Here is a 22,286-nt window from a genome sequence, read left to right on the forward strand (position 1 = left end):
GCGTCTTGAGGAGCTAGCTTCTGTCTGCCCTCATGGAGACGGGGTGTGTGTGTGTGTGTGTGTGTGTGACCTACTAACTACACACTAACAAAAATAATCATAGCAGCTATCAGTCATGCGGTGCTGCTTACATTCCAGTGCCGTTCACAGAACTTTTCACACGTCATCTCATTTAATCCTCACGTTAAACCCATCAGATGCACGCTGACATCTGTCTCTGTTCAGCTCTTGGGAAACTAAGGCTTACGAGTTACAGGATCTGCCCAGATAGAGTCGTCTGATGGAGGGTGCACAGCCTGGCAGTGTTGTCGCTGGATCTGAACTCACAGCTGTCTGATCCGCAGCGTGGAACCGGACGGTGGGCACTGCAGCTGTAACACTGGGCTCTGGGGCAGGCTCCCTGTAGCGGTGTCTCTTTGTTGCCCCACATGTGGTGTTTTTATGGGGAAGCCCTTTCCCCTGCCTGTGCGAACGGTCTGGTGGGGTCGTCTGTGTGCCAGGATGTTCTTCGTGCTGCAGGCTGAGTATGGCCTCTTCATCTGACAGCTTCGTGGATACATTTTATCAGCCCCAGCTTATCTGGCTCTGGGGTTGCCTGTTCCTCTTGTTTTAAGTTTTGTGTTTAAAGGCAGAGGTGGTAGGGAAAGCAACCGGGCAGCTTTCCTCATTTCTCATTTATTAGAAGGAATTCTTGTGCTAGAAGGAACATTGCCCTGATGCTGGGAGGTGCTGGCCTCTGAGTGAAGGGGTGACAGGCTTCTCACCAGGGTGCCCACTCAAACGGTGGTTTGCAGGAACTGTGTGTGGGTGAGGTCGTGGGTGCAGCAGACACTCACAGGAGCCTCTGACCCTGATGGCACTGAGGGCCATGGAGTCTGGCTGGGGGCCTGTCCCGCTCACCACCTCCCTCATGCCCCCCTGACTCTGCCTGTTCTCTGTGCTGGGACTTGTGTGAGCTCTGAAGAAGCGTGAGCTCTGGTGGAAGTTCTACTTAGAAACAGGGCTTGTTCAGACCCATGTCATGGCAGACGGCTTATCTCTGTGACCATGTGCGAGCCACTTTCCCCGGGCTGCTGCCCGACCTACGCCATCTCTTCTCAGCCGCCACCGCAGGGCGCCAACGACCTAGGACAGAGCACAGAGCCGGGGCGTGTCACCATCAGCCTCCCAGGTACCCCGGAGTCCTTGTTTTCCGGAAGTAATTAAGGAGGGGCAGTGATGCCTCACGGCCTGGGTAGCCCATGGAGACGCCCGGCTGGCTCTCCAGCCTCTGCAGCTGAGTGACCATCAGTCATCCCGCCTGTAACACGGGAGGTAAACCTGCCCGGTGACGTGAGGACCTAACATACACGAAGTGCTCGGCACGCTGGCTCAGGAGTGTTCAGACACTGAGAGCTAAAAGCCCGTTTAGTGTTGGACTTGGAGACGGGCGCCCGTTGCTGGATGGTGGGTGGGGCTCGTGAGCCTCTGGCAGCTGGTCGTGTGCCCCTTGGTCATGTGTCCCCTGGTCACGTGTCCCTCAGTCATGTGTCCCCCGGTCGTGTGTCCCCCGGTTGTGTGTCCCCCGGTTGTGTGTCCCTGGTCACGTGTTCCCCAGTCATGTGCCCCTTGGTCGTGTGTCCCCCAGTCGTGTGTGTGTCCCCCGGTCGTGTGTTCCCAGTTGTGTGTCCCCCGGTCGTGTGTCCCTGGTCACGTGTCCCCTGTCGTGTGTCCCCCTGTCAGAAGGAAGCAAGGGGTGAGAGGTGGGAAGGAGCCTAGGAAATCATGGGGGGGGGTTTCTTCTCTGATGAGAGTCACTTCTTCATCTTGCTTCCAGTCGGGACTCCGTCTAAAGTACTGCAGAACTTTCTGGACTCTCTCTTTCTGTGTCCCTTTTGCAGCAGTGTCCCTCCCCGTCCCTGGCTCCTGGCCTGGGTGGAGAGGAAGGACCCCACTGCACGTTGTTCTTCATGTACTGAGAGTGTTGTCAAGGCCACCCTACCACCTGCTGTCTCCATAGTATTTTTCTCCCCATCTCTACCAACCAAGTCAGTCTATTCCTAGTTCCGCCTTTTGGGGTCTGGTGAGTCTGTTCCATGTTCTGCTGGAATTTTGTTGCCCCTGAGGGATAAACAAGGTCATGGTTGGTGGCAATAGAAGTCCCAGATTCTCTCTGATGGCAGCGTTCTTCTGGACTCCACGCCCCGAGCACTTAGTAGGTTTAAACTCTCATTGAATTCCCTTAGAAAAGTGTGGCTGTATCTTGCCAAAGGGAAAGCCACCCAGCAGATAAAATATGTTTACAAAAGAAAGCTGGTTACTTCCTCCAGCTGTGCCAGTTCCTCCCCCTGCCCCTGGCTCTTTTCTGGGCATGGCCCTGAAGTAGAGGGACCCGCAGGCCCCCTGAGGTCTGGATCTCAAGGAATGGTTTCTGAGTGGGCAAGGCTGACACCCAGCACCCAGCCTGGCAGGCGATGCTGATGGCCCCCGGGCAGGCCAGGCAGGGATGGATGAGATGCTGTTTCTCTCCACAAGGGCATTTTGAGGTGAGTTCTGAGAGGAGGTCGGGCTCGTGATGGCCGAGGTCCGGTCAGAGCTGAGTGTGCTCTGCTCATGTGGGCAGGTTCCAAAAGGCTCTAGAGTGTTCTTGGAATCATGACTGCCTCTGTGACAGTGACCCACGTATCTCTCTCCTCAAATGTAGACGTGGCCTGCCCAGGCTGAGGTCAGATGGGCGGCCAGGTGGGATCGGCTATCCCGGGGTGGAGAGGAGGCCCTGGGGTGTGGGCTCTGCACACCCCGTCCTCCGAAGGTGCTGGGGTGCAGAGGCCTTCTCTTCACACTCACAGTCGTCAGGGAGCTGGCACAGCAGGTCACGCCTGGTCGTCCTCAGCGTCCTGCTGGCCTGCCTGGCCCATCCCGGACAGACCGTACAGTGATAGACCCCAAATAGCTCACACGGGCAGCAGAAAACACCTGACAAGTCGTGGGCAACACTGAGCAGCGTATGGACCCATGTTAAAAGAGAGAGAAAAGAATGGTTGTGAGCCCTTTGATTAAATTAAAGGTCTTACAATGTTCTGAAATAGCTACAAACATGAAGCTACGCTCCTTTTATCACTGTAAAGCTAAAGCAGATTTTACAAATTAACTGAAACAAAATACAGCACAGAAGAAGTCCCATTCACAAAGGGAATAGTTGTAGCAGGTTATGTAATAGCCACCACTTCTTAGGAGGGGGAGTTCCAGCCCAGCCCTGAGCTAAGCATTTTCTCATTGACTCCGCTTGGCGAGCCTACGAGATCATTCCTGTTTTCCAGACAAGGAAACTGAGGCACAGAGGGCTGCCTCTGTATGTTGCTGAAGTCACACAGAGAGCCAGGCTCTGGACCGGGCTCACTCCCTGTCTGTCCCGATGGCCCTGGGCTGGAATCGCCAACATCCTGGCAAAAGTGCATGAAGTTCCGTGTTTGGTTTCAGTTATTCCCTGTTTATGTGAATCGTTCAACATGAAAATCGTTCAACTCGAAGGTGACGAATATTGCTGATGTCAGTGCCATCCTCACCGTTGCTTTTCTGTGATCCACGTGTTTGTTAAGCAGGAGACTGTCTTTTTAGACACACATGGCCGTTGCTTGTGGAAGTTAAATAAGTATGCAAAATAATGTGCCGTGGTGGCATTATTAACATGCTGGACTTATGTCCCATTGCATGCTTTCTCCAAACCACTGACTCTCAGCTATTACTGTGCCATGCAATCAGCCAGGAGCATTTGAGAGGGCGGTAGACTCGGGAGTCTGGGCGAGGCCCAGAGCCACACGTTTGCCGGGCAGTGTGGGGACAGTCCTGCAGGAGGGCACAGGGAATGCCTCACAGACCCCAGCTGCTCCCTCCGAGGGGAGAGGCGGGTGCCTCGTGCAGCTGTTGGCAGCAGGACGCCCCTGAGGACCATACAGCTGGCTTACAACTGCCAGACCGCCTTCCTGGAGGAAGCAGTTCCAGCTGCAGAAGCATCTGGGTTGAGAATGGCACCTCCCTCCTGCCTGCCACATAAACGGACCCGTTTAGCCAGAGCTGGCTTCACGGGTGGGTCAGTAGCCAGGAGGAGCGGGTGTGCCTGGTTTCTCTGAAATGCCCTTTAAGCACATGCTGTTTACTCCACTGCCTGCCAGGGTAGCCAGCATGTAAATGGGCATGAATCACGTAGCATGTCACTGGGCGAGCTGGCATCAGCATAGCCATGGACTTCAGTGTCTACCAGTGTTGGTCAGTAAGAAAACGTTTGAGGGAAGAAACATGGAGGGGAGTGCCCTTTGGATTCTGCTCTGGGGAAGTGGGGAGATGGGTGGTTTTCTCCTCAGTCTGTAGGCCCCAGGGCTCCTCCAGCCGGGCGGCGGCTGCTGTCCTTGTAGAGTTTGGTTCTAATCCAGCTGCCTGGCTCTGGCCCTGGGCTTTGCAGCCTCTGGGCCCAGGTGGTGTCAGCCATGCAGTCCCCCTGTTACACAGTCCCTGAGGCTCAGGGAGCAGGTCTGGAGCATTCTTTCCTGCTGCTGTGCCTAGAAGAGCTCAGATATAAAACTCAGGTGGCACAGAGCGTGCCGGCTCACATGGGAACCAGCAAACATTGCCCTGAAATTTAGGCAGTAAATGTGATGGTTTTAAGCTAAAACCACTTGGAGTGCTAACTGGTGACCTTTGAAATGCATGAAATGGTTTTACACATCTTTTTTTTTTTTCCATTTTATAAGTCGTTTCTGCAGGGCACACCCAGCGTTTTGACTGGGAGGGGCAGAGGGAGGGAGAGCTGCTTGCTCAGTGACTCATGGCCCTTGGAGCCCAGCTTCCTGCTGGCCTGTGCCGGAGGGACCCTGGGGCACTTGCCCCGGGGCTCAGATTCCTGCAGAAGCCCTATCCTTTTTACCTGCCCTCACACTCCTTGGTCTCAGGTGGACTCAAGGGCACAGCACCTGCACAGAAAGCAGTCACCTGCCTGGCAGTGCAGTGCCTGTCGGGACCTAATGAAAATTACGGGTCCGTGGTAATTACAGGAAACCGGTGGCTCTGTCTCCGTGGTGGGTCCATTGAGGGATGGAGGAGGTCGCTCTGACAAAAGGACTGAATTAGAAGTACGAACTCCTTAAGTTACTGGGATGCGAATTTACGTTATCGGGATGAAAATTTGATTTTATTAGGATGAAATTATGATTAAATTGTGGAAAAAATGCATATAAAATTTACCATGCCAACCACTTGAAAATATTCGGTTCTGTAGTGTTACTTACGCACATTCACCTTGCTGTGCAGCCAAACTCCAGAACTCTTCATCCTGCATAATGGACTCAGTTAAACAAAACATCTCAGTTAAACACAACGTTAAACCCATTCAACACCCCGCCCCGTGACCCCGTCCTTATTTTCCTAGGCTGTTTTGTGGTCTCTTGCTATAATGTATACGTCTCTTAAAGACAGACTTTTCCTAAATAAATGATATGTTGAAGCTTGTTTTCTAACAAATCTGGATTGAGCATTTTGGCACATCAAATTATACGCTTTTAAAGAATATTTAACCAGGACTGGCATAACATTGTTTTTTAAAAATTTGTTTCAGTCACATTGTTTTCAAACACCATAATTTATCCACAGTCTCATTGACCTGTGGTTACATTATTGTATGTTGTTTGCTATTGTAAATGACGTGCTGGGCAGCTGTGAACCTCCCACAATGCACTCCATGGGGTTATTTCTTTAGGATGAATTTCAGAAACGGAATTCCTGTGTGTGAGACCTCAGGCCAGGCTGCCCCCAAGGCAACGATTGGTGTATAGGAGGATTGAAGGCCTTGAGAGCTGTCACCCCTTTGTAGGTCCTCAGATGGGCAGGACATGGGACAGGAGGAGGCATGAGGCCGGCAGGCCTGCTTTCCAGCCCTGCTCGACACCAGTCAGCCCCGGTCACCGTGTGCCTTTGCCAGGGCTATCCATCTCTCTGACCCTCAGTTTTTTCAGCTGCAAAATATTTGGGGCTCAGTGAAGTGAAGTTGCTGAGATTATTGGCATGTGTTCTGGTGTCAAGTCAGTGGGAGCCATTATCAAATACCCAGGGCCTATAGAAAATGGGTTCTTATGTAAAATAAGTGAATACACATGTAATATCACACACACACACACACACACACACACACACACCTGCATAAAGTCATCAGCTCAGTGCCTTCCCTGATTGTCCGGAGGAGACAAGAATTTCTAAAAATGTTCATCAGAGAGGGTGACTCATTGCCAGGTGTTTAGAGAGCTCCTGCAAGGTGAACTGCAAATTCAAAGCATTGCCAGAAAGAAGGCGAAAGGAGAGGAAAGGGGTTGGAGTCACTCATCTCGCCACCAAACAGCCTCCTGCATCCACAGTGGCTGGTGTCAATCGGTGTTGGTCTGACGGACTTTCTGCCTAATTTAGTGTCTTGATGTCGTCATGCTCAGTGTCATGGCACCCTGGATTCCAAACGCTCAGCTGGTCAAGGAGGCAGAGCTGGGGTACAGCTCAGTGCAGGCCCTGAGCTGACAGGGTGACATAACCACCCGTGACCCCGAGAGGGATGGCCCATGCAGGCTCCCACCCCCACCCACACCTTGAGCCGTGAAAATAGCCCCAGTGGGGTGAACACGGTGCAGACGTGTTCTTTCTAGGGACACTGCTTTTCAAAAACACTTTCTCTGTTTTCCTTAATTGTTTGTTTTCTGTTAGCACTGAAATGTGCCAACATACTGATTTTAAAAAGGAAGTGCGACTCAGAAGGGATTTCTGAGGAGCGACAAATGCTTGTAAGAATTGACGATGAGGGAAGCACTTCAAAGCTGCTGGGTATTTATTTCCAGGCGGTTGTGTTATTACTTCCTGAGTTGGAAGCAGCACCTTCATTCAACCCTCTCTCTCGTCATTTAAGGAGGAAGATGAAGGCTCGCGCTCCCCCTCCTCCTGGGAAGGCTGCCACTCCGAACGTGTCCAGCGGACAGAACCCTCCCCGTGGCGTGTCCCCCGTCTGTCAGCAGAACCCGCCCCACATGCAGGACGCCCCGCGGGACAGCGCAATGGACGTCACCGTGGTTCTGCCCAGTGGGATGGAGAGGAGGACCGTGGTGAATGGCAGGTAAGGGCAGGCCCTGCCCTCAGCGTGCACGTCCGAGGGCAGCCAACAGTGGTCCCACTGTGTTGTACTTCCCCAGTGTCAGGTCGGGCCCGGGGCGTCAATCTGGGCATCTGGGCCTACGTGACAACCGGAAAATGATTTTATAGGCTGTTTGAACACACACGTTGGGAACACCGCCCCAGCCTTGGTGGCTGCCTAGAGCTGTTGAGTTTGGGGTACAGCATCTTCAACTTCGGTGACGCCAAAATGCTCTCCAGGGGCTGTCCAGGGGAGTGCTGGGGTCTGCACACCGGGAACCCTCCCGGAGCTGTGGTCCCAGAGGAAGGGCTGGGGGCGGGAATGAGCTGTGGGAGGTGGCAGATGCTCTGTAAGCGAGAGTCAGGTTCTGAGAGTTTCTGTTTCTTTATTTTCCAAGTGTCCCTCGTTCTGAGTCCACTTTCCCACTTCACTGTCACTTGAGGAGCGTGCAGTAATGTGACAGGTTTAAACTGCTTTAATAGATGTGTGGCATTTTAGTAGTGAACGTGTTATGGTTCCCCCACCATTCTTATATTTTGGGGCCAATTTCTAGTTACATTGAACAAAACCACTTCAGTGAGGTATGATTAACACACGAAACACTACCTGTTTCATTTTACAATTTGGTGAGGTGTAGGTAAGTACACATGCGCGAGCCCCTCACCTGTTAGTCTAGTTACCTTTGTTTCTAAAGAAAATGGCCATGGGGTCCAGTTCATAAATGCACAAGGAGCGGTGGCATGCCTGCCTGAAAAGTAAAAATAAGGTGTTGGAAAACATTTTCAGACTGAACACATGCTTCTAATTGTGACTTTATTTTCCCCCTTACAGTGGAAGCCACTGCCGTGTTGTTTTGCAGTGTAGCTACGCATGAGAATAGGGACAACCATAGCGATTGAGGATTAAGTAATTTTCTTTTCTAAGGAGCCCATTATAATCCCTTCTCCAAGGTTTCCTGGGGACTGAGTGTGTCAGAGCAGCAGCCTGCAGGCTTCCTTGACTGGGCCGCCCGTGTAGTAACTATTGCTCTTTCAGCAGCTTCATGTTTTGGGATTGGTTTTATCTGTCATACTCTTTAATATTACAAGTGTGGGCTAAAATCCAGTTCCTGACCCTTGCTTAAAATAGATCTAGTGTGTTTATCAACATGGGTTCTCTGCCCTGTTTTATTAGAGGACATAACCACCATCTCATAGGATAAGCAAGTGGTTTGTAATCTGTGGTGAGCCCCTAACCGTGTTATTTCCTGACATGAAAGCGTCTCGTAAAGAAAACATGATACTAATTGGAGTCTGCTGGAGTCTGCTGGTTCCCTTCTGCATATCCCAGAGATTTTTTTCCCCAAGCTTCCTTGGGCGTTAGCAATGCCAGTGTACGTCCCAGGTTGTTCTTACAAAGATTGAGAGCTGGTATTTCAGGCTGATCGTAGGGAATGTGCTGTGGCCTCCGTGGAGGAAGGGTGCCACCAGCACTTCACTGCCCAGGGCCTCTGGAAGGAGGCCCTGGAGTCCATCACTTTAATTGGGGCACAAGTAGAGCGAAGATCTTTGAAGAGACAACGCCCTTAACCGAAAGAGAGCTTCGTAAACTGTGTCAAGCATTAGAAGGTCGGGGCTGTGTCATGTTGAGGTGGCAATTAGTCCTCTCCAAGTTGGCACACGTCCCCAAGGGACCCGGGCACGAAATGGCAGGTGTGCCCTTTGCAGAATAGAGGGAATCTCCCTCGAGATTCAGTCCTGTGATTCTGACCGTCAGACCCCTTTACAGGATACGTTTGCGACCATGAGGGACTTTTAGGTCCCGACCCTTGTAAAGCAGTGCAGGCACTGGGCCTCCACGTCCCCTCTGGACACAGCCCGCATGTTTCAGGTGACGGCAAGGGAGGCTGTGGGGACCCTCCGCCTGCCCGGCTGTCCTCCATCTGCCAGCCCCCTGCAGCCCCGGGGTGTCGGAGCTGCCTCTGGTTAGGGAAATAGCTGTGCGGTCGGCCTGCTTCTCTGATGGGCCTGTGGCCTGGGCCTTGCTCCCAGGTGAACGGGCACAGGGCTGCAGGGCCCGAAGGAAGCGCACTCTTCTCCAGCAGCCGGTGAGTTAAGAAGGTGCAGTTTTGATGCTGGGGAGTCCACCGGAGAGGTAGGCTGTTCCCTAAATAGCAGGCTAACAGTCACGTTTGGTTGGGTTCAGTTTGTCTTACAGTTTCACTTGACCGATACCGTTTTTATAGACTTTCTTTTTATTTTAGAGCAGTTTTAGGTTCATAGCAAAATTGAGAGGAAGGTACAGTGAGTTGCTACGTACCTGCCCCCCCCCACACACTCACACAGCCTCCCCCACTACCAGCGTCCCCACCGAACAGGACCTGTTCCAGACGATGGGCCTGCAGTGACACAACACTGTCCCCCAGAGTCCCCAGCTTACATTAGTGTTCACTCGGTGCAGTGCCTTCTGGGGGTTTGGACAAATGGACAGTGGTGTGTGTCCACCGTTACAGTATCAAGCCACGTATTTTCATTGCCCTAAAAACCCCCTCAGAGAATATTCCTGGGACACGGAGCTCACGGTGGTTCACGGTGGTTACAGCAGCTTTGGATGAACCCTTTCTTATCAGCCCACACGATAGCTTTCATCATCCAGGTCCTAACGCACCATTTCTCGTGACCACCGCCCTAAAATGTTTCTGCCTCAGTAAGGCTTTGTGTTTGGGCTAAACCCCAGAGAAGTTGGGGGGTGGGGAAATCACTGTGCATTGCAAACTGGAATCATCCACCTGCAATTATGAAACTCCTTCCTGTGAGGGACTATGTAGATTCTAACTGCTACCCTGGGCACAGGTGGGCACGCTCTTTACTAGGCCTGCTGTTGGTGCCCTTATTGTTTTGGGTTTGGTGTCCTACCAGTCAGACAGAGGGGGAGTCTCATTTTGTGGGATCTTAAAGAAAAAAGAAAATGATTTATTCATTGAGCGAAATACACACTGAACACCTAACTTTTATGAGGCGCTGGGAAGAGGACATCCCAGCAAGCAGAAGGAAATGATAGCATTTGCAAAGTGACCAGTGTGGGCAAGAGGCGGGCAGGTTAGAGCTGGACCCAGATGTGAGCCTGGAGCCGTGCCGGTGGCCGACAGACTCCCCTGGCACCGGGCTTCTTCAGGCATCTGTCTCTTTGGTGTCCTGTCTTGTGTTCTGTCTGAGTGTTCCCTTGTACAGGACCTTTTCGGGACTGACCACCTCTGGGAGGGCCCCACTCACATTAGGCCACCTCATGTCTCTCTGGTGCCACATGATGCCACCAGACGGGACTTCCTCCCTGGTCTTCTCTGACTCTGTTACACTGGAGTTTGCCTCACCCAGGGCTTGGGGCCAGATGCTGGCCTTGGTCCCACACACGAAACTAGGCCACGTTCAGCCAGTTTAAGATTTGACAGTGCAGGCAAGTTGTGTGTGTGGGGAAACATCATATCCAGAATCAGCTGCCTCAATGTCATGTGTAACGTTGGCACCGAGGGACCTGTTTTTCCAATGAAGGTCTATGTCGTAAGTGCTAATTTCATGAGGACTTGGGGTGCACTGGTTTCCAGTGTGGTCCCTGACCAACACTGACCGCATCCCCTGGGAACTTGTTAGAAACGCAAATTCCCAGCCCAGAGTTGTGAGTGAATCAGAAACCCTAGGTGGGGCCCCCGATGTCTGCTTTACCAGGCTGGGATTTGGGGTTATGTGCGTGCTAGGCTGTGACAACTTCTGAGTCAGTGTTTCACATATGTTACCGATGATTGGATTGATAGACGGAAGATGACATTGGTAGCTTTTGCGATCTCTGGGGATTACATTCTAAGATCAATTCAAATATTTGACAGTGTGTGTGCATCTGTTTACTTGCTGGAAGGGGACCCTGGGTGGGGATGAGACGGGACACGAGAGTCAGCATCAGATGGGCCAGGTCCCAACCCCAGGTCCACCCCTTCCCAGGATCCCAGGAGAGCAGCCCCTGCCTCTCAGACTTGGGGGTCTGAGAGGGGATAGCGTGACGTGCACAGCAGGCTCCCGGCCACCAGGGCGGCGCAGTCAGAGGTGATAACCGTGTCGTCTTCAGCCTTGTTAGAAGTCCGTTTTCCATGCTGAGGCTTTTCAGTGGAGTGTCGCGTCTCTTGGGTGTTTTCTCTTCCCCGTTTTGTTGCCTTAAGCTGTTGTTAAGATAGAGAAGATTGTTATCCAGGATTGAAGGAATCAGACCGCAGCACGAGAAGTGTGCCCGCCGTGGGGGCACTTGTGAGGGTTAGAATCACCCGCCCCCAGAGAGCCGGGAGAAGGGCCGTCTCCTGAACGTCACCGGTGGTGCCAGTGTCCACTGAGAGTGCCCCTGGTTAAGGCACATGATTTACTTAATCGCTTTCTAGACAGTAGGCGGGGGTGAACTCTGCTGTGGAGATGGTTTTGAAACAATCAGCATTACTGATATTCCTCATCTGTAGCAATTGAATGAGAAATAGGGCACCTGGGGCTCCACCTGTGGTTTTCCTGTCCCATGTCCATGCCCCCCAGCAGCTCACAGCCCTCGCGTGAGTGACAAGTCAGCGGTGCCTGTGTGTTTGCAGGCCTGGTGCGGGTCCCACACCTGCACTCACCTGGTCCCCGGACCCCCGGAGAGCATAATTCTGGCCTGTAATCGTAGCCGTGCCACTTAGTGGTTAACACAGAGATTAAAGGAAAGGACCCATGCTTTCGTGAGAGGTGTAGGTGCCACTTCTTGGGAAATTAGAAAAGGAGAGGTCGGCTTTAAATGTAACAGCGCTCTACCACGCGAAGCTGCACGATGACGCTGCAATTCCCATTCTTTGGGGTGATCTGAAGTGTTGCTCTCTTCCCTCAGTAAATAGTTGCCTGTGATGGAAGCATTATGAAGACGTTTGATGTTCAAAAGTAAGGTTTTTAGCTTTTATGTCTTCAAGAAGGCATACTTTCTTTAGCAAAATAAAGAAAGCTATTCCAGTTTTAAGATACTGCATTATATTCATGAAAATGTAATGTCTTGTGCCCATCAGTGCAGCGGGTCCTCCGGTGACACCCAGCGTCATTTTGTTATAACCGTGATGAGGTGCTGTAGGAACTTAACTCTCGTGTGTATCAATTAACCTATAGAAAAACTGGTCTTGTTACATGGTGGTTCACCTAAAAGTCACAGAACCTGTCGATGAAACTAAGTGAGGACTTCCTACAATGCCATTTGTGCTAACTGACCTTACAGGATTCACACACGCGTGGACCTACCTAGAAATGTGACCGTCTGCCCAGCTATTAGGACTTGGATGTACTGGCTGATCTTTCGGTATTGTTTATCGCTGTTGAGAATGTTAAGATATTACTGTAAAATCGCACGTAAGGAGATAATATGCCGCCATCTTTCTCCATGAGCACAGCTGCTCTGCTCAGTCACCCACGGTTCATTTACGCTGTCCTCACTCAGCTCGTGGGAGGGAGGGTGCAGGTTCCCCCGATGACCATGATGTGTCCCTTTTCCAGCCATGCCATGATGGACCTCCTGGTTGAACTGTGCCTTCAGAACCACCTGAATCCGTCTCACCACGCCCTGGAGATCTGGTCCTCGGAAACCCAACAGCCTTTGAGTTTTAAGCCAAATACTTTAGTTGGGACTCTGAATGTGCACACTGTATTTCTGAAAGAAAAAGTTCCCGAAGAGAAGGTGAAGCCTGGACCGCCTAAAGTGCCTGAGGTCAGTAGGATGGGAGCCCTTTGTCGTGCAGTGACACGCGGGTGCTGGAAGTGCTTTGCAGGGGGCTGGGGAGCCCCTGTTACCTTAGTAACACATGCAGACAGCTGTGGGGACGTCTCTCCATCCATACTAGTAAAGATAGGCACTAAACCGAGTTTATGTTAGAAGACAGAAGTCTCCAGAATAGGTGTATTGTTGTAATGTTGCTCCTTTGGGTATTTTAGAAGAGGAAGGCGTCTAGAGCAGAGCATTCCTTTTGAACTTCCTGCCCAGGTGGAAACGGTCCATCATCCTGCACTTGGCAAGGTGATAGCCACTGGCCCCGTGTAGCTACTGAGCACGGGAAATTCAGCTACTGTGATCGGAAAACTGAACATGTAATTACTTTAAACTCAACCACAACTAGTGGGTGGCTACTGTTCTGGACTGGTTCTGGAGGTTCTGGTTCCATCTGGAGGTCTCCCTGCCTGGGGGGCCAGCAGGATACGTAGATCTGAGCATCTTCTTAGGGCAGGGGAGGGGACATTCCTTTTGAAAAATGGATGTCGGAAATGTTTACTCATTGCAGATGGAGAATGTCTTATTCATTGATTTTGTTCAGGCTTTGGGTTATTGATTAAAACTCACGGCAGCTGCTTATCGTGCTTTTTAAATAAGGCTTTGCTGTGGTTCTTTAGCTCCACTTACAAGCAGTGCTATTTCATATGTTTATATTCTTGGATGTATAAAATGTCTCCTGCTTTGAAAAATGTCAATTTGGCCAATATTTCATCTCCTGTGAATGTCTAGGTTTGGGTGGTTAGTACATTTTAACTGATGCCATCCGTGTACACATTTTTGGAAAGTGTCTTTGTGAATTCTTTAAGCAAAATCAGTATTCAGGGACGAGGGACCGTGTTTACACCCTGTGGCCTCTCTTACCCTCCTGGCCCCTGGGTGCTAACCCCAGGGGTAGGGGAGCTGAGGGCTGTGCATGATTTCAGTTCCAGAAGCATGGGAAAGGCTCTGTGCAGTCCACCTTCCCTCCTAAAATTCATCGAACCCTGGCACGCAGACTGGGCCGGAGAATGAGGGCCGCTCGGAGCCTCTGGTAGGAAACCCATGCTCACTGGGTCCACCCACCAGGCTCTTGGTGCCATGTGGGTGAGCGGTAAAGGCCAAGTAGCAGTTCACTGCATGCGACTCTGGCAGATTAAACGTTTCTGATGGGCCACTTTGTAGACATTTGGAATTAGCTTTAGTCAAAGTGGTTGTTTTTCTTTCTGATTACCATGTGTTGTTTTAAAAACCAAAATGTTTGAGCTTAAGCTATCTCTGTGTGTGTGGTGTGTACATGTGAGTCTGTGTGTGCACAGACGTGCACTCTATGTATCTATGCAGGTATCCACGTTCCTATGTGGGTATCTTGGCTTCTTAAACAAAAATTAGATGTCTTCTTCCATGAGGGGTTTTCTTTATGTCAAACTCCTCATAATCTATTATTTTCCCTTAGAAAATGTGTTTGAGTGCATTGTGGTCAAGTCTGGTCAGAACCCCTGACAGGCAGGCAGACAGACAGCGTCTGCATTGGATTGCAGCTGGCAGCCCCCGCTGGTGTCCATGCCCCTGTGTTGTTAGCAGTTTGTTCATTAGTCAGACAGAGTCTGAGGGAGAGTCGTTCCACTGGATGTTTATTGTTCACTAGTCAGCATGCCATTCTCCCCCATGACCACTGGATTTGTGGAAACACGCAGGCTGCTCCGAGTCTTGCCAGCCCACTTCCAGTGTAGACAGCGCTGAAGCACGGTGTGAAGGTGCACTCACAGCCTTCTCTGTGTCCGGTGTGTTCTCCCAGAAGTCCGTGCGTTTGGTAGTGAACTACCTGCGGACGCAGAAGGCCGTTGTGCGTGTCAGCCCCGAGGTGCCGCTGCAGAACATTCTCCCGGTCATCTGTGCGAAGTGTGACGTCAGCCCCGAGCACGTGGTGCTGCTCAGGGACAACGTGGCCGGCGAGGAGCTGGAGCTCTCCAAGTCCCTGAGCGAGCTGGGGATCAAGGAGCTGTACGCCTGGGACAATAAGAGAGGTGAGTCCTCCCCATGAGAACACGGGCCGCGCGCTGCCAACCGTAGCCCTCCCTGCAGCACTGCAGCGGCCAGGACATGGGTGCCTGACTTTCCAGGCACCTCGAGTCGTGTCCAAACCAGAGCTGACGTGGGCAGAAACAAATCAGGCTGCTGTCGTGCCCTGACTGTAATTCCGCCTTTTCCCCCCTGAGTCCTGAGCGTGCCCGTTACCCCTTCTCCTGTGAGCTTCCGGGAGATAAGAGCGGGAAAGGGGAGGAGAAATGCGGAGGTCCACCCCAAGGGAACTCCCCGAACCCACAAAGAAGCCACATTCTCCTGCATTTCCTTTTCAGGGGCCCAAGTCTGAAACATGGCTCATAATCCAAACAGTGGCAAAAATACACTGAGCTGTTCCCTAACGCTGCCCAAATTTCCCTTCAGTCCCTCAAGACAACTCATGAGCTCGGCCACTGTTGATGCTGGGGACACCTTACCCCTCGTGTGAATTTGGTACTTGGCCTGAGGTCACCGTTAGAGCCATTGAGGAGTGTGGCTGCTGGAGAGGCCAGTCCGGGGACAAGGCCTGATATGTCCCTAATTGACAGAGGGGCTGACTGGATTTAAACAACACTCAGATGCTCCCCCATTAATATTCTTTGACCTTAGAATTATTAAACTGGACTTTATAAAAGTATCTATTTTAATAAGCTTCATTTGATATTTGTGGCTTTTTTATTTATTCCACAAATAGTGAACAAGTTGGGCTTTTAAAATACATACATATTCAAGTTTTTCGTGTTTTTCTTCAGCTTTTTTTGAAATTCTTATAATACAAAAATAGATTTCTTTTTATTACCAAAGTGACTGTGAAATCAGTGATCGTATGGGGACTTCCCTCACCCCCAACCCTCCTGGAGGTTCCGGTCCCCAGGTCTCATTTGACATTGAAGAAAGGGTTTTAGCTCAATTACATATAAGAAGCATAGACTATTTATTCCTTCCCCCAAAAGTGTTCTGACATTTGAGAGCAGTGCATCTTGTGTTGGAGCCAGTTATCTTGTTAAACTCAGACAAGGTCGTTCTCAGCATCTGCTCCCAGCCTGGGTGTAGCCAGGGTGTCTGTCTGCTTATATCTGCCTGACTTAAATTTTGGTTTCCGTGCGTCTCTGGAAACAGAGCTTTCGCTTGGCAAGGCAGAAAGGAAAAGAAAAACTGCCCATGATTAAGTACGTGAAAGAGAGCACCTTACACAAAGCAGCATTTCGGTTTTACGCCACCCGTCAGGTGTATCTTGGAAGGGAGACGTAGAGCCTGTTACCCGGGAGCAGTGGGATAGAACCGGGCTCTCCGCTCGGGAGTGGAGCCCAGCAAGCCTGTGGCGTCCGCAGCACAGAGCTGAATGTTCCTCGGGAAACCTTCCCAGATTTGGAGCCCCCTCTTGGTCCCCACACAGGGAGGACACACAGGTGCAGCCCCTGACCACCAGACTTGGAAGCACTTCTGCACTTGGGGAAACAGCTGTGCCCAAGTCCCCGCGTCCCCTTCTGCACTGCCTTGGGCACCTGTGAGGGATCTTTTCCCTTGGGACCCCAGCAGCCGCCCCAGAAAATAAAGGAGAAGCACCCAGTGTTGCGGGGGGCCTGCTTCAGCCCAGGGCCAGCATTCCTTTCCTCTGGATCGTGCTGTGGCCACGTGCCAGCTGCCTGGAAATACTTGATTCCCACCCAGCCCAGTGCCTCCATCCTCCCCTGCTGACAGTGTTTGAGAAGCAAAGAGGGCACCCTGGAGGACATCCTGGGGAGCCCTGTCCTCTGCCCCTCTCCAGTTACGTCCCCTCCCAGGCCAGCAGCTGCTCCAGAACTTGGGGAGGAGAGGCGGGGCTGCAGGGGATGTGTTGCTAGGCAGAGGCCTTCCTCCTGGGGAATTCCTGGCCTTCGCAGCTTGAGAGCAGAAGACTTTGCTGCCACCTGCTTCCACAGTGGTGCTTAGCAGCCCGGCAGCTGCAGGCTGCAGGCGCTCAAGGCCAGGAAGCAGGCTGCTTTGCACTTGGCCTTCTCCTGGGTAGGCACAGGCAGCCCCCATCCGAGGGGCTGAGGCCTTGGCCGGGCACAGCTGCGGATCTCAGAGCTGCCCCTCACTCTCCCCTCGCCTGCCTTTTCCAGCTCTTCTGACCAAAACTCAGTCGGAGCCTTTCCTGAGCTATCGAGGTACAGTGAGCCTGGAGCGCTTGGCGGGCCAGGCTGCACTTTGCATGGCTCTGGGCTGGGGCGCTGCACGGAGTGACTGTGCAGGAGCCCGGGGATGCAGGTGTGGCTTGCAGCACCTGGGGGCGGGGGCGGCACCTCCGGGGGCGGCACCTCTGGGGGCGATTTGACGCTAAAATGAGGTTGTGGCTTGGTTTCTTGCCTCCCTGGTTGGCTAAGAAAAGAATGTCCATCATGTGAGGATTTGCTGTGCAGATCTGATTGGTAAGAAACAAAGGAGGCTGTTATACGAAACAGCCCTTTATGAACACAAGTTTAGGGCAGAGCAGAAGCCGTCCATGCAGAAGAGGCACCATCCTTCTTGCCTGTACTTACTGCCCTCGAGGTCCACCCTGCCTGCTACAGAATTTAGGGCGGTGTGGGTTGTGACATTGAACCTTTGCTGTCATGGACACGTATGTGAGTGATCCGTCCAGAGTTTGGGTTTATTCTGACACCTACTTCTTAGTAGGTTACATATGGATGTGTATGTAATTAGACACATGTATTTGCATATACTACATATACACAGGCTTAGACATGCACATATATTGGGGTTTTAACGAACCTTTTGGACTATATAACATACAGTCCAGCAAGTTCATTAAGATCCCAATGAGTTTTTACATCTTACAGAAATTCCATGTTTGTTAACTGTTTAGCAGTAGATTTTATGTCTATGAAAGCAGTGAATGCAGGCACACTTGGCATGGGCCGGCGCCCGGTGGGTGCCGTGTGTGACAGTGCTGTGGCCTGGCCGCCATCCATGCTGCTCTTGTGTGTGTATGCGTCCGTCGTGGGTGGGACAGATGGCTGTCACACGTTGTAAGAAGCACCATGACTGGACTGACGATTTGAGCAGCACAGTCACTTACGTGAAGCCTTATTAGTTCTGGTTGATTTGTTGGAATTGGGCTGAGAAGAGCGAGGGACTCAGACAGGCCTGTGTGCCCCTGGCCTCAGGGCAGCAGCGGACACTCGGGGTCATGCCTGTGAGAGCCCTGCCCATGTCACATCCTCAGAAGCGACCTGGTTCTCCCGCTGCCTTTGCTTGCTTGCTGACCTGGTCACGGAGGCCCTGGCTTCCCGTTTTCTCACCTGGGAAAGTGAGGGAGTGGTTCGCATTCGCTGGGGTTCAGGGGCTCCTGCAGCGAGCGCCCCAGCCCCCTGCACCCCTCAGTTCCCCTCCGTCGTTCTCCAGATCATTTTCGTGCTTCTGAACCGTATGTGCTTTCTTACTGATTAAGCCCCACTTTCCTCAGCTTTGTTAGCCTCACTCTACGTGCTCACGGGCAGCTGGGGCCCAGCTCAGCACGGAATCCAGGCCCTGCTGCCTCCAGGCAGCCGCAGGCTGTGGCCACTGAGGAGGTGCCTCTCGGTCCCCATGGGCAGCTCTGGGCCAGGGCCGCCCCATAGCCTGCAGCTCTGTGGGGACGGTGGCCAGCCGCTGCCACTGTCCAGGGAGAGAAACCAGAGGCCCAGTTTCCTGACAGTTTTCTGACCCCTCTTACATTCTGTGGTTGGTGTCCTAGCGGTGTGCCTGTAGCATGGTCTCTCACCTGTCAGCCCCTGTCATGTCATACATGACCTCTATCATGTCACATGCTACTCCGTTCTAGACACACGCTAGGTGTGGACGCACGCATTGAGGTAACCCCAGCTGACACACACCTGCCCTTGAGTGCAGTCCAGTTTACCTTCAGCTCTGTGCCTAACAGGGCTTGGATGCGGCTCGCTGTGACATCCCCGAGCCTGTGTGTCCCGTGTTGATGCACGTCACACCTCGTGACCGAAGCCATCTGCTTGTGGCTTTGGATGTGCAGGCACTGGTCGGCTTGGCTGGAGCCGCTGCATGGACCGAGCGCCTGCCCCGTGACTAAAACCCACGCTGTGCCACTTACAGAATGACGTCGTGAAGATGCGTGTGTGGTGTTTGTGCTGCTGGGTGGGCAGTATTGGTGTCCAGGCATGTGTCACTAACACACTGACCTTCACGTCTGCGCTCTAATTGGAGTGTGACATTCTGGGTCAGCAGACAGAACGTCGACTGATGTTTACCTCGTGTGGGTTGATATTCTGAGGGCAGACTTTGTAAAGTCCCAGTCCAGATTCTTCCACGCGTGGCCTGGAGGGCTGGCTGTGCTGCAGTGGTGTGGGAAGTCATTCCTGTCCTTCAGGAACTTCGCAGTTGTCCCTCCTCTTGCCGCATCTGTGTGCCTCGGGAGAGAACAGCTGGATGAGTTGGTGACAGAGACCTTTGGAGTGTCAGGACATGGTCCGGTGTGGGGCACAGCTGTCCGATTCATCCCCTGCCTGCCCGTCAGGACTGTGAGGCTGGGAGCAGTGGAGGGGTTCTCCCAAGCAGGCCCACTCCTCGGTGCTTCTACCCTCCACCCCACTGGTCCTCAAATGTGGTCCCCACAACCTAAGTGTCCTGGGGCCTTGGTGAACACATGGCTCTGGGCACCCCCAGAGCTTCCCGTTTGAAGGGCTGGGCTGTGCCCAAGTCCCCAGGGATGCTGATTCTGCCGGGGACCTCCTTGTCCTGGGAACCACAGGCCCTGGCTATGTTGTCACCTGCCTGACGAGCATGGGCTCGAGTGTCCCCATCTGGGACACGAGAGGGCCCATTCTAAACTCCTGGGGAAGAACACAGCCAGAAAGGGAGGAGATTCAGGATGTAGAGATCAAGAACAGAAAAAATGATGGGAGAGAAAATGGGACCCCTAGAGAATGTGATTAAAAAGGAACACATGCTGCCTGAGGCAGAGGACAGAGAATCTGGAAACATGGGTTCTGGGAGCCCTGTGGTTATGTCAGCTACCTCCGGGGCCAGCTGTCACCGCTGCCCTGCCCTGGAAATGAGTGGGGCTCTTCCATCAGGAGAGCTGTTGATTTATTTATTTAGTTAGCGTTTTCACCTCACTCACAAAGCAGATATTACATACAGATGTCTCAGTCTTTCGAGCTGTGCTGTCCTGTCACGAGCCCCGTGCAGCTCGTGGTCACCTGGAATGTGGCCAGTCCAAGTTGAGATGTGCTGTGTGACGTGCACACTGCATCTTGAAGACTTAGTACCAAATGAATGTAAACTATCTCATTAGTAGTTCTATGTTGATTACGTAATGGAATGAGAATATTTTAGATATATTGGGTTAACTGAAACATATTAAAACGAGTTCACCTGGTTCCTTTTGATGAAGCTGCCAGAGGATGTGCAGAGTTACATGTGCGGTGCCCTTTGTTTTTCTGTTGGACAGCCCTGCCTGAGAATAGTTTGATTTGTTTTTTCATTCCATACAGGGCACAACCACACCCCGAGAAAAATGCTACCCTAACCCCTGAAGAGTGTAATAATCTGTGGTGATTTCATAAACAGGACTGGAGGCTAGGAGGTGGCTCGAAATGCTCTGAAAGAAATAGTGGATGGTTTTAGTCTCTTGTAGGAACTAAAAGTTGAAGCATAGATTTGTTGAGATTTTTAAAGTGAAGTATTTAATGTCTTGTTTCATACGCTGAAAACTGACTCAGTGCTTTTTGTTTTTCTTCCAGAAACCTTTAGAAAATCATCAGTTGGCAATGATGAGACAGATAAAGAGAAGAAAAAATTTCTGGGATTTTTCAAAGTTAATAAAAGAAGTAATAGTAAGGTAATGGACTCAATGCATATATAATTCTGCATTAGGGAAAAATGGTTTCTTGAGGTGTTTGTACTCAGCCCATCTGGAAGTCTTTGAAGTGTATTTAGGATTAGGAACCCCTTCAGGTAAAGGGGGCTTAGCACTGCGGCAACACAGGATAGGCTAACCGTACTCCGCACTTGAACCCTCCCGTTTCTGTGGGTTCTTCGAGAAGCTGTGCGTGTGTCTCTCTTTTGAGTTCCCCCCTCCTCACTCCTCCTCTCCGACCTGCTGTCAGGATTCCTTAAAAGTACAGAATCAGAATTTCGTGTTTGAATTTCCCGTGATGGTAAATGTGGGCTTCAGGTTCCTGCAGAGTTTGGAGGTAAGTTTGCTGGGACTGCGTTCACCGCTGTCCTTGGTCCTCACGGCACCAGTTCTGTCTCCTTATTTCTCAGACCTCGTTGTTCCTCTGCGGCTTCCTCCTTTTGGGAGATGAAACTGCCAGCAAAGCCAGTAGCAAAGCCAGGAAGGCTTTGGTTTTAAGCAATGTGACAGAGCCTAAGTGTTGGAGACTGGCCCTCAGACTTGGCATCTGATCATTTGGCAGGAGCCACCCGACAGCATGAAAGCGCACAAATGCCACAGACCAGAAGGCCTGGTCGTGATGACAAGGGACTTCGTTTTCTGTCGTGTCCTGTCCCTTCTCCGTCTCAGACTGGCTGGATGTCGTTTTCCTTTCTCCTATGCCTCGTCTTTCATTTAGAGCCCCCTCCCATTCATTTCATTGCATTTCGCTCTGCACATGCCTCATGCAGTCATGCCCTTACTGGCTTATCTGTCGTAGTTTTGGGGATGAACGTCTTCGTTCCTTATCTCTCTCCAGTTTTGTTGTTTGGGATGCTGTGCTCAATGCAGCCTCATTGAATCTTTCCGGAAACCTGGTGAGGGAGGTACCATCGGCCCCATTTTATAGGTGAAGCAGCCAGGCTGCCCCCGCCCCGCCCCAGCCACCGTAGTTCGTGTGGATGCCAGAATCAAGCCCAGCTCGTCTGTCCAGAGCCCTCCACCCCACCCTCGCTCACACTGTACACGGCTGGACAAGTGGGGTCTCAGAGTTTCCGCATCAATGATAAGAGAGTTTGGAGCAAACAATGGTTTTTAAATGATTTCTAAAATCCTATAACGCCCTGCGGTCTATAGAAATCTTAAATGGCGGCACACTAAGGAAAGAGGGAAACCAAGGCATTTGAAGGTAAAGCGAGTCTTCACTATATTGCCTTAAAGGAAAGACATAGACACACGCGTGTGTGTTTTCTGTGTGTGTGTGTGTGTTTGTCTATATATAGATATATAAAAAAAGAGGGTATATGTACAGGAGTATCATTTTTGTTGAAGCAGATGAGGGCAAATGTCTTGTTTTAAAACTGGTGTTTTAATGTTTTTAAAGCATGATAATTTCGTATGACTTTGACATTGTTTATTATCCTAACCCAGTCGTTCTCAAAA

The 22,286-nt window shown here is 51.5% G+C and overlaps 1 protein-coding gene across 10 annotated transcripts in view; it reads left to right on the plus strand.

The window, feature by feature from the left end:
• The window catches only part of COBL (cordon-bleu WH2 repeat protein), a 179,041-nt gene that overhangs the window by 61,751 nt on the left and 95,004 nt on the right, over positions 1-22,286 (plus strand). For 6 of the 10 annotated variants that reach the window (XM_074341030.1, XM_074341037.1, XM_074341035.1 and 3 more), the window contains exons 2-6: positions 6,917-7,120; positions 12,661-12,871; positions 14,706-14,934; positions 17,077-17,121; positions 20,710-20,807. In XM_074341030.1, the coding sequence (XP_074197131.1) occupies positions 6,917-7,120; positions 12,661-12,871; positions 14,706-14,934; positions 17,077-17,121; positions 20,710-20,807 (787 nt within the window). The remainder of the gene's footprint in view (positions 1-6,916; positions 7,121-12,660; positions 12,872-14,705; positions 14,935-17,076; positions 17,122-20,709; positions 20,808-22,286) is intronic. The other 4 variants (XM_074341031.1, XM_074341038.1, XM_074341039.1 and 1 more) reach the window with 1 other exon arrangement.

Source organism: Rhinolophus sinicus, linkage group LG09, assembly GCF_036562045.2.
Source record: "Rhinolophus sinicus isolate RSC01 linkage group LG09, ASM3656204v1, whole genome shotgun sequence".
Taxonomy (NCBI): Eukaryota; Metazoa; Chordata; class Mammalia; order Chiroptera; family Rhinolophidae; genus Rhinolophus; species Rhinolophus sinicus.